Source organism: Miniopterus schreibersii (assembly GCF_964146895.1).
Source record: "Miniopterus schreibersii genome assembly, chromosome: 19".
Lineage (NCBI taxonomy): Eukaryota > Metazoa > Chordata > Mammalia > Chiroptera > Miniopteridae > Miniopterus > Miniopterus schreibersii.
Genome location: NC_138119.1, coordinates 14398487 through 14414697, shown reverse-complemented (window position 1 = coordinate 14414697; position 16211 = coordinate 14398487). Strand labels below are relative to the sequence as shown.

The 16211-nt window shown below is 55.7% G+C and overlaps 1 protein-coding gene across 1 annotated transcript; it reads left to right on the top strand.

Annotated features, from left to right (window-relative positions):
- The first annotated feature begins 378 nt into the window (after window positions 1–378).
- NES (nestin) lies at window positions 379–9308 on the top strand. Its single transcript, XM_081121728.1, has 4 exons — window positions 379–1321; window positions 2368–2492; window positions 4238–4311; window positions 4556–9308. The coding sequence occupies exons 1-4, from the start codon at window positions 539–541 to the stop codon at window positions 8797–8799; spliced, it is 5226 nt and encodes a 1741-aa protein (XP_080977854.1). The 5' UTR covers window positions 379–538; the 3' UTR covers window positions 8800–9308.
- Window positions 9309–16211: the final 6903 nt, after the last annotated feature.

Genomic DNA, 16211 nt, shown 5'->3' with positions numbered 1-16211 from the left:
CATCATTGCTCTGGAATGATGAAGAAACTGAGTCTTAGAGGAATTCAGTAAGTGATACCTTTCTCGGGTGTGCTGAGTATCTGAGACTCGAGTCCTCTCCCAAGCCTGAACCCCCTGGTACCCCCTCCACAGGCTCAGTTCTGTGCATAATCTGCTTTTATCAGAGGTTATGACCCTTCCTCACTGCCTCCTCCCTCAGAAAGCCACCACCATGGGATCAGATTCTCCAGGCATGGCTTTTCCTACAGTTCCACTCTCCATCCAGCGCACCAGGCCGCAGGGACACAGGATGCAGCTGCTCCTCCAAACTCTAAGGGGTTAAGGCCGAGGTCCCGCCCCCCCGCCCCCCCCCCCCACTGGCGGGAGTATGAATAGCCTCGCTCCCACTCCCAACTCTCTGTCGCTCAAGCTGCTCCTCACCCTGTCCAGTCATTGTTCCTTCCCATCTCCCTTCCCCTTTCATCCTAAAAACTTTAAGAGCCGCTGGCTTCTCCCGGTACCTAGCGTCTCTCCGTCTTCGGTGGGTCAGACGTGCAGGATGGAGGGCTGCTTGGGGGTGGAATCTTTTCAGATGTGGGAGCTCAACCGACGTCTAGAGGCCTACCTGGCTCGGGTCAAGGCGCTAGAGGAACATTATGAGCTGCTCAGCGCGGAGCTCGTCGGTCTCCGGGCACAGTCCGGGGACTCTTCCTGGCGGGCCCGTGCCAACGACGAACTGGCAGAACTGCGGGCCCTCGTCGACCAGCGCTGGCGGGAGAAGCACGCGGCCGAGCTGGCGCGCGACAGCCTGAGGGAAGAGGTGGAGAGCGTGGCGGGCCGGTGCCAGCAGCAGCGGCTGGCCCGCGAGCGGATGGCAGAGGAGGTGGCCAGCAGCCGGCGTGCGGTGGAGGCGGAGAAGCGCGCCCAGGCCTGGCTGAGCAGCCGGGCTGCGGAGCTGGAGCGCGAGCTGGAGGCTCTGCGCGCCGCGCACGAGGAGGAGCGCGCGGGCCTGACCGCGCCGCCCGCGGGGCCCCGGGGCCCCCCCAGCCCCCCCCGCGGGCCGCCGGCGCCGGGCCCCGAAGTTGAGGAGCTCGCGCGACTGCTCGGCGAGGCGTGGCGCGGGGCCGTGCGCGGCTACCAGGAGCGCGTGGCGCACATGGAAACAGCGCTGGGCCAGGCCCGCCAGAGGCTGGATCGCGTGGCGCAGGGCGCCCGCAAGGGACGCCTGGAGCTGCAGCAGCTCCAGGCCGAGCACGGCGGCCTCCAGGAGCGCAGGGCAGCCCTGGAGCAGAGACTGGAGGGCCGCTGGCAGGAGCAACTGAGTGCCACTGAGAAGTTCCAGGTGAGGAGGTGGGGGCCTGGGCGAAACACGGCTTCGAAAAGTCCCCAGGGGGCTCAGAAACGCTCTGGGGAAGGGAGTGGGAAGTGGGGGTGGAGATGGCTGCCCATTCGGGGACTGCTTCTTAGAAAACTCATAGCTGGTGCCAGAGGCCCTAGACTTTCACAGCTCCCTGAGTAGGGTGGGAATGGTGGCGTTCAGAGCCCTCAAATCAGACCGCCTGAAAGGGCAGACAGGCCCAAGACGCATGCAGCACCTTCCCGCTCTGATGGCCTCTGGGCCCCTCCCTAGGCTCTGCGGTCACTGGCAAGATGCCAGAACTTTCCTTCTCAGTGCTGCCTTATGGTCCTGCTACTCAGAATCTCCAACGTTCCTCACCTCCCTTATCCCCTGACAGGTGGGGGTGAGGGGCCCTGCAGGAGGGGCCATCTGCCCTTGTCCCGTGTCGTGGCTTCTTAACTCCCTGAGCACATTCCAGAAGCCTGGGACAGCTGCTCCCCCTCACTACACAGACGTGACCAGCAACTGAGAAAACAGCTCCCTTGCTGGGCCAGACAGAGGTCTCACCATGGCCACCTCCCCAACTCTCCTCTCAGAGGAGACAGATTCCAGGACATGTGGGAAGTGGAGGGGGTGGGAGCCTGGTGTGAGGAGCAAAAGACAGTGATTGGGACTAGGGCAGTTTGGCTTTCAGTCCTGCAAGCTCCAGGCCTCTTGATTAATCGTTTTTCCTTCTGCTTCCCTCCTTTCCCCCCCCTCTCCTCCTCTCTGTAACCCATCTCCTCCCCTCCTTCATGTCCCCCTTCCTGTGGAAGCTGAATTCTGAGAGCATGTGCAACCATTTAATCAGCATCCTCAGAGGAGGAGCCCCATGGGAGAGGGCTGAGAGGGGCCCTCATGCTCTTTTGGAGGCTCTAGAGGGGCTTCTCTGGGCAGGGAGTGGGATAGGGAGACAGGAATCTGCTCAACAGAGAAGTCAGGAGCAGAAGGTGCTGCTGCAGCAGCCAGGGACCCCGCCCTTTACTGACTGCCTCTGGCTTGCTCTGCAGCTGGCGGTGGAGGCGCTGGAGCAGGAGAAACAGGACCTACAGAGTCAGATTGCCCAGGTCCTGGAAGGTCGGCAGCAGCTGGCACACCTCAAGATGTCCCTCAGCCTGGAGGTGGCCACATACAGGTACAGGTTCACCCTGACCCACCCGGACATACAGATGGACACGTACATACAGGCTAGGGTGGAAGCTCCTCAGCTGAAGGCGTCCAGAGCCATGGGTGGTGGCAGTTCTGCCACCATTAGGTTCTGTGACTCTAGGCTGATCCCTTTCACACCAAGATATTTCCCATCTGAACTCACTTAATCCCCTATGGGTTCAGGACCAGAGACGTAGCCTGTGCCCAGGAAACCCCCCAAGGAGAGGTGATATTGCTGAGTGGGGCAGCCAGATGAGAGAGGGCAGGACATGTGTGGGGCATCTGTATCCAGACCCTAACCCCAAGGGGCTGGAAAGCCCTGTCTGTGTGTGTATGTGCTCACACTAAGGAGGCAACTGACTTGGGCAACCTCAGAAAAGAGGAACTGCAGGTGTGGGTAGCTGGCACTGGTTTGCACTGACAAGTCTCCTTGTTTGGAAGATGGAAGATGGGCTGGGTGACCTTCAAGGCCCCTTCCATCCTGAATGTCTTGGGGCCTGACAATTCTCAAATCCTAGTCCCTTGGCCCCACAGCCCTTCTGCTAGCCACATTTCCTGTTGGCTCAGGAAAGGCTGCGACTGCTGCGAGGGCTGCTTCTCTGGCCGTGTGGCCTTGGGAAAACTCACAGCCTTTTCCGGGAAACTGACTTGGTTGGCTGACCATGTAGGGCTTCGTACACCAAACCCACTGTGAGGGCCAGGGCTAGACAAGCTATGAAGACAGTGCTCCCCAGAATCCACAGGCAAACAAAAGCAGGGGTCCTAGGACAGGTTCTGGAGGGGAGGGGAAGCAGGGCCCAGAGTGGAAGGTCAGTGAGGACCCAGGGATGAGTGAGTGTTGCATGAGCTCAGAGGGCAGGATGCTGCCTGGAGAAGATGGAGGTGAGACCACAGACAGTACTAACCAGACTCAGAGATCTGGAGGAAGCATTGAGAGTCGATGTTCAGCATAAGCTGTTGAATCAGTTGTTTCCCCCTCCCCCTATTGGTCCCCTCCTCCTCAGTCCCCAGGGGGCACTGAGGCAGGGGCATGAACACAAAGACCTCCATTGCCCTGAAAGGCTTGGGATCCAGAGTACTTAGAGATCCCAAGATGAGGGCCTTGACCCCAACCCAACCACTGAGGGAAAGGGTCTGCGGAAGGCTTAACCTCTGGGTTTTTGAGGCTTGAAAAGGATTTGGATGAATTCTTTTGTTTTTTTTTCTGTGACTAGCTCCTGGGGCCCTGGGGGAGGAGGAGGGAGCCTATCCCATGGGAACAGCCTGAGAATTCCCACTTCCCCTGGGAAGCCCCCTCCTCAGACCCTCCAGATGGTGGTGTGGACAATGGCAGCTATTAGCATGAGAATGGGCCCCACACACAGAGTATGAGGTCATTGGCCTGGGGTGGGGAGGAGGAGACTAGTCTGAGCAATGTGTGTGTGTGTGTGTGTGTGTGTGTGTGTGTGTGTGTGTGTGTGTACACTGTGTCTACTGTGTGGGAATCTGCTTGTGTGTCTGTGAGCTCATCTGTGTGTCCCAAATATGTGTGTGATGCTGTGTGACCAAGTGTGTGATGTCTGGATATGTGATTATGTGATTTCATGTACACAGCCAAGTATAACCCCACCTGTGGCTTTCATGTGATAGTGGCAAAAATGAAGAGGAAGCCTGCAAGGTCAGGGGTTTTTTTCTGGCTGGCTTGCTTACTGGCCTGTGGACAGGGCTCACCCAAGTTTTCCTCATCCCTAGGACCCTCCTAGAGGCTGAGAACTCCCGACTGCAGTTACCTGGTGGTGGTTCCAAGGCTTCCTTCAGCTTCCATGGTAAGAGTTGGAGCCAGGTTTCCCCTCCCTAAAACTCTACCCTTCTTTGTTTTTCATACCCCAGAGCAATTTCTTTCTTGAGAGGCAACAGTCTAGGTCTTGACTCCTTGGCCCCCAACAGCTCAGAAAGTGGGAGGAAAGGACAGGGCCCATGGACACTCTTGCCAGAAATGGTAACTACTCTGTGGCCACATCCCTCCTGCCAGTACCTACTGACACCGTTTCTTTTCCTCCACCTTTCCAGACTCCAAGCTGGAGCTTCATTTTCCTGGGACCCCAGAGGGCCAGCGTCTAGGACCTTTGCTCTCTGTCCTGGGCCCTACTCCCCTCTCCTTACCCTTACCTGATACCCTTGAGACACCTGTTCCAGTCTTTCTGAAGAGCCAGGAATTTCTCCAGACCCGTATCCCCACCTTGGCCAGCACCCCAATCCCACCCACACCTCAGGCTCCCTGCCCTGCTACAGATGGAGAGATCAGAGTCCAAGATGCCCCTCTTGCTGTGCCCCAACCAGAGGTTGGGAGGCAACAGTGGGCTGAAGCCAATGTAGCTATTCCTGCCAGCATCCTGCCAGGACCAGAGGAGCCTGGGGGCAAGCAGCAAAAGTCCAGTACAGACAAGTTCCCTGAGGATCATGCTTCCTTGGCCCCACCCCTTAGCCTTGATCACCCCAGTTTAGAGGCCAGAGATGGAGAACCCAGTGAGACTAGAGTGTCCAGCAGATTCCAGGAGGAAGGTGAAGGGCAAATGTGGGAGCTGACAGAGAAAGAAATAGCCATAGAGGTCAAAGTGGTAAGCAGCTTGCAGCAGCAAATGCAGCAAGAAGAGGGGGATCCAGACATGAAAGAAATCCAGGACTCCCAGGGTCCTTTGAAAAAAGAAACTCTGAAGTCTCTGGAAGAGGAAATTCAAGAACCACTGATGTTTCCAGAAAAACAGAGCCATGAGATACTGAGATCTCTAGAGAAGGAGAATCAAGAACTATTGAAGTCTTTAGAAGAAAAGGACATGGAGGTAGTAAGAACTCTAGAAAAAGAAACTCTAGAACTACTTAAGCCTATAGGAAAAGAGGACCCACAGACATTGCAATCACTAGAAAAGGAGAATCAAGAACTAATGAGATCTCTTGAAGATAATCTACAGACATTTTTATATCCAGGGAAGGAAAATCAAGAATTAGTGAGATCTGTAGAAGGGGAGAACTTTGTGTCCTTGAGAGCACTAGAAAAAGAAAATCAAGAGCCACTGAGGTCTCTAGAAGAAGAGAATCAAGGGACCTTGAGATCTCTAGAAAAAGAGAACCAGGAACCACTGAGGTCTCTAGAAGAAAATAATCAAGAGACCTTGGGATCTCTAGAAAAAGAGAACCAGGAACCACTGGGGTCTCTAGAGGAAAAGAATCAAGAGACCTTGAGATCTCTAGAAAAAGAGAACCAGGAACCACTGAGGTCTCTAGAAGAAGAGAATCAAGGGACCTGGAGATCTCTAGAAAAAGAGAACCAGGAACCACTGAGGTCTCTAGAAGAAAATAATCAAGAGACCTTGGGATCTCTAGAAAAAGAGAACCAGGAACCACTGGGGTCTCTAGAGGAAAAGAATCAAGAGACCTTGAGATCTCTAGAAAAAGAGAACCAGGAACCACTGAGGTCTCTAGAAGAAAATAATCAAGAGACCTTGAGATCTCTAGAAAAAGAGAACCAGGAACCACTGGGGTCTCTAGAGGAAGAGAATCAAGAAACCTTGAGATCTCTAGAAAAAGAGAACCAGGAACCACTGAAGTCTCTAGAAGAAGAGGACCAAGAAACAAAAAGACCTCCAGAAAAAGAAAACCAGGAACCACTGAGGTCTCCAGAAGATGAAAACCAGAAGACAATGAGACCTCTAGAAAAAGAGACTCAACAGCCACTGAGGTCTCTAGGAGAAGACCAAATGATATTGAGACCTCTGGAAAAGGTGGAACCAGAGCCACTGAAATCTCTTGGAAAAGACCAGGAGATATTTAGACCTCTTGAAAAAGAGAATCAAGAGTTATTAAGGCCCCTAAAAGAAGAGAGTGTAGAGGCAGTAAGATGTTTAGAAACAGAGAATCTAGAATCAATAAAGTCTTCAGGAGAGGATCTGGAAATATTAAAGTCTACAGAAACTCAAGAGCCATTGTGGTCTCCAGAAGAAATGAATGGGGAGACAATGAAACCTCTAGAAAAGGAAATTCAAGAATCACTGGGGTCTGTGGAAGAGAACCAAGAGTCATTGAAACCTCTAGAAAAGGAGAATCAAGAATCTCTATCTCTGGGAGAGTGGAACCTAGGTTTGAGATCTCCGGAAGAGGTAGACAGGGAAAGTCAAAAGTACCTGGAAGAGGAAGAGAACCTGGAGAAGGCAGAGAACCAAGAGTCGCTGAGACCTCTGGAAGAGGAGGGACAGGAGCTGCTGCTGTCTGCGGATCAGCAGAGGTGGGAAGATATGGTGGAGAGCCAAGAATTGGATCAGGAAATGCCCTCTGGGAGGGCTGGAGTGGGCAATGAGGATGAGGCAGAGCTGGACCTGAGGGAATGTGATGGCTTCTCTGGAAAAGAGGAATCTGCAGAGGAGGGAGAGCTGCAGCTAACTGTCGCAGGGGGCGCCTGGAGCACAGGTGAGGGACACCCAGGGAGCCCAGAGCCCAAAGAGCAGAGGGATCCAGCTGAGGGCACCAGTAGGGAGGGAGGTGGTGAGGGCCTTCAGGACCTTGAAGGGCAGCCAGAGAACATGGGGGACCCAGGCCTTCAAGTTCCCTGGGGAATGTCAGAGGTGATAGAGCCAGCGTTGGAAAATGAGGATGAGGCCCCAGGGGGTGACCAAGCCTCCCCAGAGGTCACTTTGGGGTTGGAGACAGCCATGGGTGAGTCTGCTTCAGGAGCTGAGCAGGGACTGGAAGAGGAGGTGGTAGGCTTGGAGTTCCCAGGCCACCTGGCCAGAGAGGAGGTGATGGAGCCTCTCCTGGGGGAAGAAGGTTTGGAGGCAAAGAGGGTGCAGGGCTTGGGAAGGCCTGGAAAGGACCTAGAGGAGGATGCTGCTCTGGAGCCAGAGCTTCCCATACTGCTCAGGAAGAGCAGAGACTCTCTGGAGTCTCACGGGACTGGGGAGAAGTTGGAGCCTGAGGTCCCCTGGGGAGAAGAGGAGGAGTTCCCTGCTGAGACCTTGTGCCATGATGGAAGTGATACCCCTCAACCCAGGCCCCTGGGGTCAGAGGAAGCTGAGAAGGATGCAGAACCAGTGCCAGGGCCCTCCAGCCCAAGGCCCCCTGAGCCCTGTTTGCTCACCCTAATCCCCAAAGATGCCCCTGAGTCCCAGCCCCCAGCTGAGGGGAACCAGGAAGCTAGCTGGGGGCTGACAGGAAGGGCTGAGGCCCTGGAAAAGGTGGGGGGCGAGGAGGAGGAGTTGGGTCCTGGGGGGCTCCCTCCGGCCCTCCAGGATGAGGCGGAGGAGAGCAGAGATGAGAGCGAGGCTGATGAGCTGGGAGAGACCCTTCCTGACTCCACTCCCCTGGCCCTCTACCTCAGTTCCCCTGCCTCATCCAAGTGGGACCCAGCTGGAGAGCAGAGGCCCTCCCCTCAAGGCGAGACCAGAAGGGAAGGCTGGGATTTTGCTGTCCTGACCCCTGAGGGCCAAGGGACACATCCAGAGGAGGAAGAGGAGGAGAGGGGGGGAGATGAGGGTCAGGAATGTGGCCAGGACTCTGACCTGTCGGAGGAATTTGAGAACGACGTGGGGACTGAGGCTTCTGTCCTTCCTGGGGTCCCTGGGGAATTGATGGAGCCCCTGGGCCAGGTGTCCCAGGTGCTCCTGGAGCCTGCAGCCTGGGGTCAGGATGGGGAGTCTGATGGGTTTGCAGATGAGGAAGAAAGTGGAGAGGAGGAGGAAGAGGAGGAAGAGGAAGAGGAGGGAGGGGAGCCAGGGGCCGGGCAGTGGGAGCCAGGGCCCTCTGCTGGCAGCCTTCCTGCCCTGAGCAGCGCTCAGAGCAGCAACCTCTTGGGGTCTGAGGCTGTGGATGTCAGCGCCCCCTGGGATGATGGCTCCAGGGGTGCAGCAGCTGATCCCCCTACAACAGCCCTAGAGACTGAGTCCCAGGACAGCACTGAGCCCTCCGGCTCAGAGGAAGAGTCTGACGATGCTCCCTTGGAGGGGGAGGACCAAGTTCCTGGCCCTCTGGGGACCCTCAGTGGGACAGAGGATACCCCTGGTGTCAATGGCCAGGGCCCCAGCCTGAAGAAAGAGTTGGAGCATGTGAATGGGGGGTTGGTGAATGGGGTGGAGCAGTCTGAAGGAGCGGGGCAGGGAAAACTGGGGGCCCTTGAGGGGGACCAAGGGAGCCCTTTGGAAGAGGAGGAGGGGGGTGCCCTGAAGACCCCTTCTGCAGCCATTCCTCTTCATCTGGGCCCAGGCCAGTTCCTGAAGTTCACACAGCGGGAAGGAGATGGGGATTCATGGTCCTCAGGGGAGGATTAGAGACAGTGCTCATCCTGCACTTCGAACTTTAGTGGGGACATGTCCCCAAGCCCCCTCCCTGCTCAGGGCCAGCACCTTAACTTATGATCTCCTGTCCTGTGGTATCCATCCGAGCGGCCTGGCTGGCCAAAGTGAAATGGGTGTGGAAAAGGGACAGCTGTTCCAAGAATGGAGGCTCTAGGAATAAAAACCAGCCCCTCAGACCCTGCAAAGGGGACACGCTGCCTGCATTGTCCCGTGAGGTTTAAGCCAGCTGAACCCCTATAGGACTAGGCCCCTTTTCCTTGCACCCCCTTTCCCCCTCATTCCTTTAGCTGGAAAAGGCCTGGGGCCCTGCGGCTCCTCCAAGGAGAGGGTGGCTGTGGTGGCCTTTGTGCTGGGGTTCACCAGCCCTGCCTCTCCTCACTCTCCACCCTTATGGGGTGTCTGCTCCTGTGTCCTGACCCCCCATATTCCTGCCCCATGTGGCCCTGTCTAGCTCGTCACTGCTTGAATAAAGTAATGCTTCTACCGACAAAGTCTGATTTCTTTCTTCCCCAGTTCAGGGGGTCCTCGGGGCCAGCACAGGAGCTGGGGAGGCTGGGGAAGTATCGGGAGGTGCTGGTGTTGGGAGGGGCTGCTTCCTGAAGAGAGGAGGCCTGGGAGGCCTCATGGGAGGACAAGGCAGATGGACTAAGGCTGCAGCAGCAGTGCTGGGACCCCAGGGAGGCCTGGGGTTCCAATCCAGGTGATCTCAGTGCCTGAGCATGCAGGCGGTCATCATCTCTGCCACAGGGCTGATTACAGGGAATAGGACTTGTGCCACCCCCACTTTTGCCTGTCCTTCTCCCTGCCCTCAGTGCCGCCAGCATAATAAGCCCCTTTGCCCCCAAACCCAAACAGTTGTCTGGCCTGTGATGTCTGCATGGGCTGGCTGGGTCAGAGTGGGGTGAGGAAAGAGGAGGCCCCTTCTGCCTTATGGTTGTGTGGCCCCAGGTCAGCCTTAAATCTCTCTGAATCTCACACTCAGCCACACAAGATGGGTGCTGGGCTGGGTGACTTGGGGGGCCTTCCAGTGCAGGGAAAGCAGGAGGAAGGCTAGGGGAAGCCAGAGGGCTGCAGCTTTGACCATGAGTGGTTCTTTCCTCACTTGCTGACGCAGGAGACAGGGAAGCCAGGAACATGGAAGTGAGGAGGGGGAGAGACTGAAGAGCTAAGGGCTGTGTTGGTAACTGGGGTAGACAGAGGGTGAGGAGCACAAAGCCACAGCTTCTCTCCACTCCCTGCCCCCTTTCCAGGAGTTTTCTGGGTCCCTGTATAGGGCAGGAAGGGACCAGAGGTTCCTGGATTAGGTGGGGCCTGAAGGCTTTGAAGTCAGGACACCCAAATAGAAGCCACTCCCCAGCTCAGCTCAATGGGGACGGAAGATCTGGCGACACTTCTAAATATCTTTGGTGGGGGTGCGATAGGGGCTGCCAAACAAATATTCCATGTTTGGAGACAATCTCAAGTCTGGGAACAGGCTGAGGGCCTGGGAAAGATGAAAGGATGAAGCCTCAGCCGATCTGGCCCCAATTTATGTCCTCTGGCCAAGGGGGGGTGGACAGGAGGCCCCCTGACAGAGTCTCACTGTTTGCCTCTCTGCCTGTGCCTTTCTCCTCTATCTGGGAGTCTCTGTCTTGGGCACTCAGGCCCCCATTCCACACACACCCCTGCCCTCGGGGTCCAAGGTTCTGTCCCTCCCCACCCTTCTGGCAGCCCAAGCCCACACTCTCCTTCCTGTACTCACCACTAACAAGGCCCTGTGTGCCAGGGTGGGGACCAGAACACTGGCATACAGGCAAATAAGGCCCACTCCCTGACCCTCTAACAGGACACAAGAGCCCTGTGCGTGATCTCCCCGGGCCCTTGGGCACCTCCGCCTGGGCAAGGGACCAAGGACAGAGGCCAAGCCAAGAGCAGTCCTTCTCTCTGCCTGAGTGACCATCCTGTCCCACACACCAGGGTCCCCGGTTCCCCGCAGAGTTATCCAGACTAGCTGATTCTGCTAACAATCCTCAATAAGGAAGGACGTAAGTTAACAAAAGTGAGGACTTTCCTAAAGGGGGTATGTGATGGTAGGTGTTCTCTCTGGAAATGGTCATCTGTCTACACAGCAAGAGAAATGCAGGCTTGACAATAACAGAGACATTCCTGGTGCTGAGAACAGGAGCGAATGCCATTTTTCGACAAATATTTACTAAGCATCTACTATGTGCCATGCACTATGCAGGCACCGGGAGTCGAGGGTTCCTCGCTCATGAAGCTTTATCTTCTAATTGAACAAGGGCTTGAAAACAGAGAAGTGCAGGAAGTAAGGGGAGCAAGGAGCAGAGGACCTCGCCTGACCTGGGCTGAAGGAGGCGGCCAGGGAAGGCTACCCTAAGAACCTGAAGGGTGAGCAGGAGCTGCTCAGTGGTGGGAGGAGGGAGGAAAAGGATTCTGGTCAGAGGGAACACCATGTGCACCATCCTGGGGCAGGAGGGGGAAGCTTGTGCATTTGAAGAACAGAAAGATGGCTTGTGTGGCCAGAGGGTGGAGACAAGGGAGAAGATTGATAGTGAGACTGGAGAGCGAGTGGGGGTCAGTGGCCGAGGCCTTGCCAGGCAGCCAGAAAGTATGGACTTCTCCCTGAGGGATATGAGGAGCTGCTGAGGAGCAAAAATCCAGGTTTGCTTTTTTTTTTTTAAGATTTTTGAAATTGAATTTTAGAGAGAGAAGAAGGGAGAGGGGGAGAGAGAGAGAAACATAGATGTGAGAGCGAAACTTCGATTGGCTGCCTCCTGCACTCCCTCTACTGAGGATCAAGCCTGCAACCCAGGCATGTTCCCTGAACAACGGCCACCCAACTGAGCCACAATGGCCAAGGCCAGGTTTGCATTTTTAAAAAACCCTTCTGGTTACTGTGAGCATGGCCTGGAATGGGCAGGGGTGCTTCAGGGAGGCTACTGCAACAGTCCAGGTATGGTGGCAGGGGGATGGAGAGGAGGCATAAAAGAGCAGCAGAGTCTCAGGACTCGTGATCCACTGTGGGAGATAGGGGGATACGGCAGTGCCTGGGCAGCTGGGAGACAGTGGTCCCATCTCTGAGCTGAAGAATCCAGCAGGAAGTTGTGAGTTCCAAGAGGAACTGCCCTCATGGAGGGTAAGATATGAAGCTCAGGAGAGAGGATCAGATTGGAGACAAGAATTGGAGGGCTGCTGGCCTTGAGATCACCCATACAGAGCCCCCAGCAAACTCCTGGCAGAGGAAACACTTGGGCAGGGGCAGGAAGAGAGGCCAGAGAATAGGAGAACCAGGGGACTGTGGCACCTGGGAGGATCCTGCCATTGTAGAAAGCTCCAGAAAGCAAGGCCTTTGTCCAGCCTACTACCAAGGGTGTTCAGGAAATTTGGATTGGATAAATGAACTAATGAAGGAATGAATGACCGAGATGAAGTCTGACAACAGGAAGCACTTTGGAGGGTGGCGTCCCCTCCAGAGAAGGGAATGAGGAGACCGCACACTCTCTCCACCAGCAGGACAAGTGGGAGGTTATTTTAGGGCCTCCTCTGGGTAAACATAGCCTCTGAGTGGGGTGGGGGCAGGGTGGGCCTGGGCCCCCCTCCCTAGGTGGCTTCCTCATTTGTTTGGGGCACTTCCTTATAAGGCTGTGCAGGCTGAGGGCCATGGAGGGTGAGGTCAGGGCTGAGCTCTCCATTCAGCCCAGCCTGATGCTGTCCCTGTTGTCCCTGTGGCTGCCAGAGTCTCAGAGGAAATCAAAGGCTGAGACTTTGGGCTCCAGCCAAGGGAGCTCAGAGTGGGGCCTCTTAAAGGGCCCCTGAGCCTTCATGTCTGTTGTGGGGGCCCAGTTCAGGGATGGAGAGAGGGTGTCCTTCAGGGTCCTTTTGGAACGTAGTGCCGGGGACCCTGGTTTTCCCATCTGCATAATTGGCTCATCCTCTGAAGCTCCGCACAGCTCTGACACCCTGTGGTCTCACCTTTATCCCTTCTGCTGCAGGGGCTGCCCCTCTTGCTGTGGACTCTTGAGAGCAAAGACTCATTCACTACTTCCAAAGGCCCTGGTTCCTCAGCTCCCCTCAGCTCCCCCTTCTCAGCCCCTCTTTGGGGAACCAGCTGCTGCCACTTGACCCTGTGGTGTCACAGCTGCTGTCAGCTATGCCATTCTTGCCAGGCAGGGAAAGAAGAATGTGATTTAATTTCAACTGGAATGTGCTCTCTGAGGCTGCTCACAGAGAGGGGAGGGAATGTAGACCAACCCACCCAAGCTCAGGAAACCCAAGAGGGCTCTGGGCTGGGGACAGGCTCCTATGTCCTTATGGGGCCCTGCCCCCAGCCCAGAGGGGAGGCTAAGCTCTGGAAGGGCTCCTGCAGCAGGGTGGATCTTCATAGTAGGTGGGAAAAGAACAGGCTTCTTGTGAATAAAGAAAGGACCCAGGCACCTGTTCCTGAGTCCACAGGCCCACCTTAGAAAGATATGAGGAGAGTCTCAAGTCACCTGATCAGGGAAGGGACGACTTGGCTCGGGGGCAAGAAGAGAGACAGAATGGCCTGGGGTGAGGGTCCATAGAGTCTGCAGTGGAGCGTAGAGGAAACCACGGTCCTGTTTCCTCGCAGCGCTCTGAGATCCCATATGCTTCCATCCACTCTGGGAGCCCCGTTCCCTCTCCCCTCTTTCTAACCCAGTACCCCAACACTCAGGTCAGGCTTGCCTCTTTGCCAGCATTTCTGGAGCAGGAGACTCTGCCTCCTGCTCCCCACACCTTCCTCAAGCCCATTATTCCAGGCTCTCCAGTGTGGATGTCCCTCCTGTCACCTAACACTTGTTTTTTGTTGTTTTTTGGGGGGTTTAAAAAATATATCTTTTCAGAGAAAGAGGAAAGGAGAGGGAGAGAGAGAGAAACATCAATGATGAGAGAGTCATTGATCGGCTGCCTCCTGCACGCCCCTGACTGGGAATCGAGCCGCAACCCGGGCATGTGCCCTCACCCAGAATCAAACTGCGATCTCCTGGGTCCTAGGTCAACGCTCAGCTGCTGGCTGGGCCCTAACACCTGCTCTTGATGCTGTAGCACCAGTCCCTCTTGTCCCAAAGGGGTGGACCCCAGGATCCAGAGCCCAGATCCTAGAGCTCTCTTCCCCCAACAGTGTCCTCCCCTCCCAGCTTCAAAGTCCCCTCCCTTCAGCCCCATTCACTTTCCCCATCCCCATGACTCAGCTGTGACTCCAGAAATAAACGGAGTCAGGAGCCAGGGGGCCACTGTCGAGGAACCACTTCCCAGCAGCTGTGGAGTCAGCTGCTGATAAACCGGAGCCCCAGGGTCCCAGGAAGGGTGGCTGGGGGACTTCAGCAATGAGAAGATGCCCAACTGGTTGGCTCTGGCCCCTCCTAGATCCTCTGGGACTCCATCTTCCCTGCTAAGAGAACACTCCTCCCTGTCAGCCTCATTGGCCACTCACTCTCCTTCCCCATCACCTCTCCTCTGCCTTCCACACACCCCCATCTCTTCCAACTCCTGAATCACTTGGTGTCTCCTGGATTCCTTCCTTTTCTACTCATCTCATTCGCCAGGAAGTTGTATGTCAGAGTTTCAACTCACCTTGATGGGGAAACTGAGGCACAGAGAAATATCCCTTGTCAATGATATTAAGAGTCCCTAGATGCCATTTGGAGTCCACAGAACATGGGCCAGGTGGCTGTGGGTTGCTCCCCTTAAGTGCTCCAGTCCAAAGTGGCCAACAGCCTTCCCTCTGTTAAGCTATCTAGAGACTCAGGAAGGACCACCAGGGGCCACAGGTCCTCCCGCCAGGCGGTTGAGTAGAGCTGAGTCTCCCAGAGGGCATTTTCTCACATCCTTCCTCCTTCACCCTCTTGCCTTTTCCTCTTCTCCTTCCCGAGCCCCTCCCTGTGCTGTGCCCTGAATCTTTTAGTTCTCTCTCCCCAGGAGGAAGGAGGTTGCTTTATAGCAGGCAAGGTTGAGGTTAGATCACAGGAAGGACCTCTAGTCTGGGGAATAGGAGAGAGGGACCTGACTGCAGCCCCCACGGGAATCCTTCCCTCCCACCCAAAGGGGTCTGATAGGCTGAGCATTTTGGGGAGTCTTTGGGAGCTGCTGTCACAGCAGGCAGGCAGGACAATGGGGCCCTTTTCTCTCTGCCCAGAAGCAGGCCCACAGACAGGACTTCAGGGCTGGGACAAAGACCCCAGTGAAGTCAGCACATCGTGGATGAGTCAAGGGTGGGGAGGTGGGGGTTGGGGGAGGAATAAGGAGATGGGGTGTGGACCAGAGCAGCCTGGGGGGAAGCTGGGGGCCATGGCTATTGAGGACCTTGGAAGGCTCATCTCACTGGGCTCTTAGGCTCCTCTGCAATGCCCAAGCCCCTGACCTCCACCCAGGCTGGACCTCCCTCCTCCATTAATACCAATACATTCCCTGATCTCCCATTCATCCTTCATCCCCAGGGAACAGGAAACTCTGGGGGGACCCCATTTTAGACATGTGGGAAAGGCTGAGGGTTAACCACACACCCAGGGCTTGGCAGGTCTGTGGTACATCCCGGAGGCAGAGGCAGATACAGGTGTGCCCCTGCTCCAGCCTCCCAAAGAGATAGACACTCGTGAGGGGTCAATTCCCTTTCCCCAGGCCAAGACAGGCCCCATTCTCTCTCTGTCCCTCCCTGGATCAGGGTTGGATTCAGTGCAGGGTGTTGAGTCACCCCTGGTCCAGCTTTCCCTTCCCCAGGAAGCCCAACAAAGCCAGAAGGCTTCCGTTTTAGGCAGTCATGCCCAAGCAGCCCAGCAAGTGTGTGTGTAGGGGGAAGTATTCTAATTCCAGCCCTGTATCAACTTCTGGACCGCTCCTCATCCACAGATCAGAGAAGATGGTGGACCCCTGTCTACTGCTTGGGGGGGGGAGGGGGGGAACAGATTCAATGAGAAAGTGTTAAGTAAGGGGCTGGGAAACCAAAGTCCCTTCCAGCTCACCCCCAGGGTCTCTCTGGGAAATACAACCTGCTTTCTAAACTCCATCTCTGTGAGGATATACTTCTCAGAGAACTTCCCTTAAGAACCCAAGGACAGCCCAGCCAGTATGGCTCAGTGGTTGAGCATCGACCTACAATCCAGGAGGTGGAGGTTTGATTCTGGGTCAGGGCACATGCCCGGGTTGCAGGCTGGATCTCCAGTCAGGGCATGCAGGAGGCAGCTGATCAATGACTCTCATTGATGTTTCTCTCTCTCCCTCTCCCTTCCTCTCTCTGAAATCAATAAAGACATATTTTTTTAAAAAGAACCCAAGGAAAGACACTGTCCCCTCAGCCTTCTCTTCTTCAGGCACTATGTTCAAAGGCCCATCTTGGTATTGGACCACTCATGACTCCAGCTAAATATCCT

Coding starts and splice junctions, on each gene's coding strand:
- NES (XM_081121728.1), top strand. CDS start 539: ATGGAGGGCTGCTTGGGGGTGGAATCTTTTCAGATGTGGGAGCTCAAC. Junction 2,493..4,237: donor CTGGAGGTGGCCACATACAG/GTACAGGTTCAC, acceptor CCTCATCCCTAG/GACCCTCCTAGAGGCTGAGA. Junction 4,312..4,555: donor GGCTTCCTTCAGCTTCCATG/GTAAGAGTTGGA, acceptor CCACCTTTCCAG/ACTCCAAGCTGGAGCTTCAT.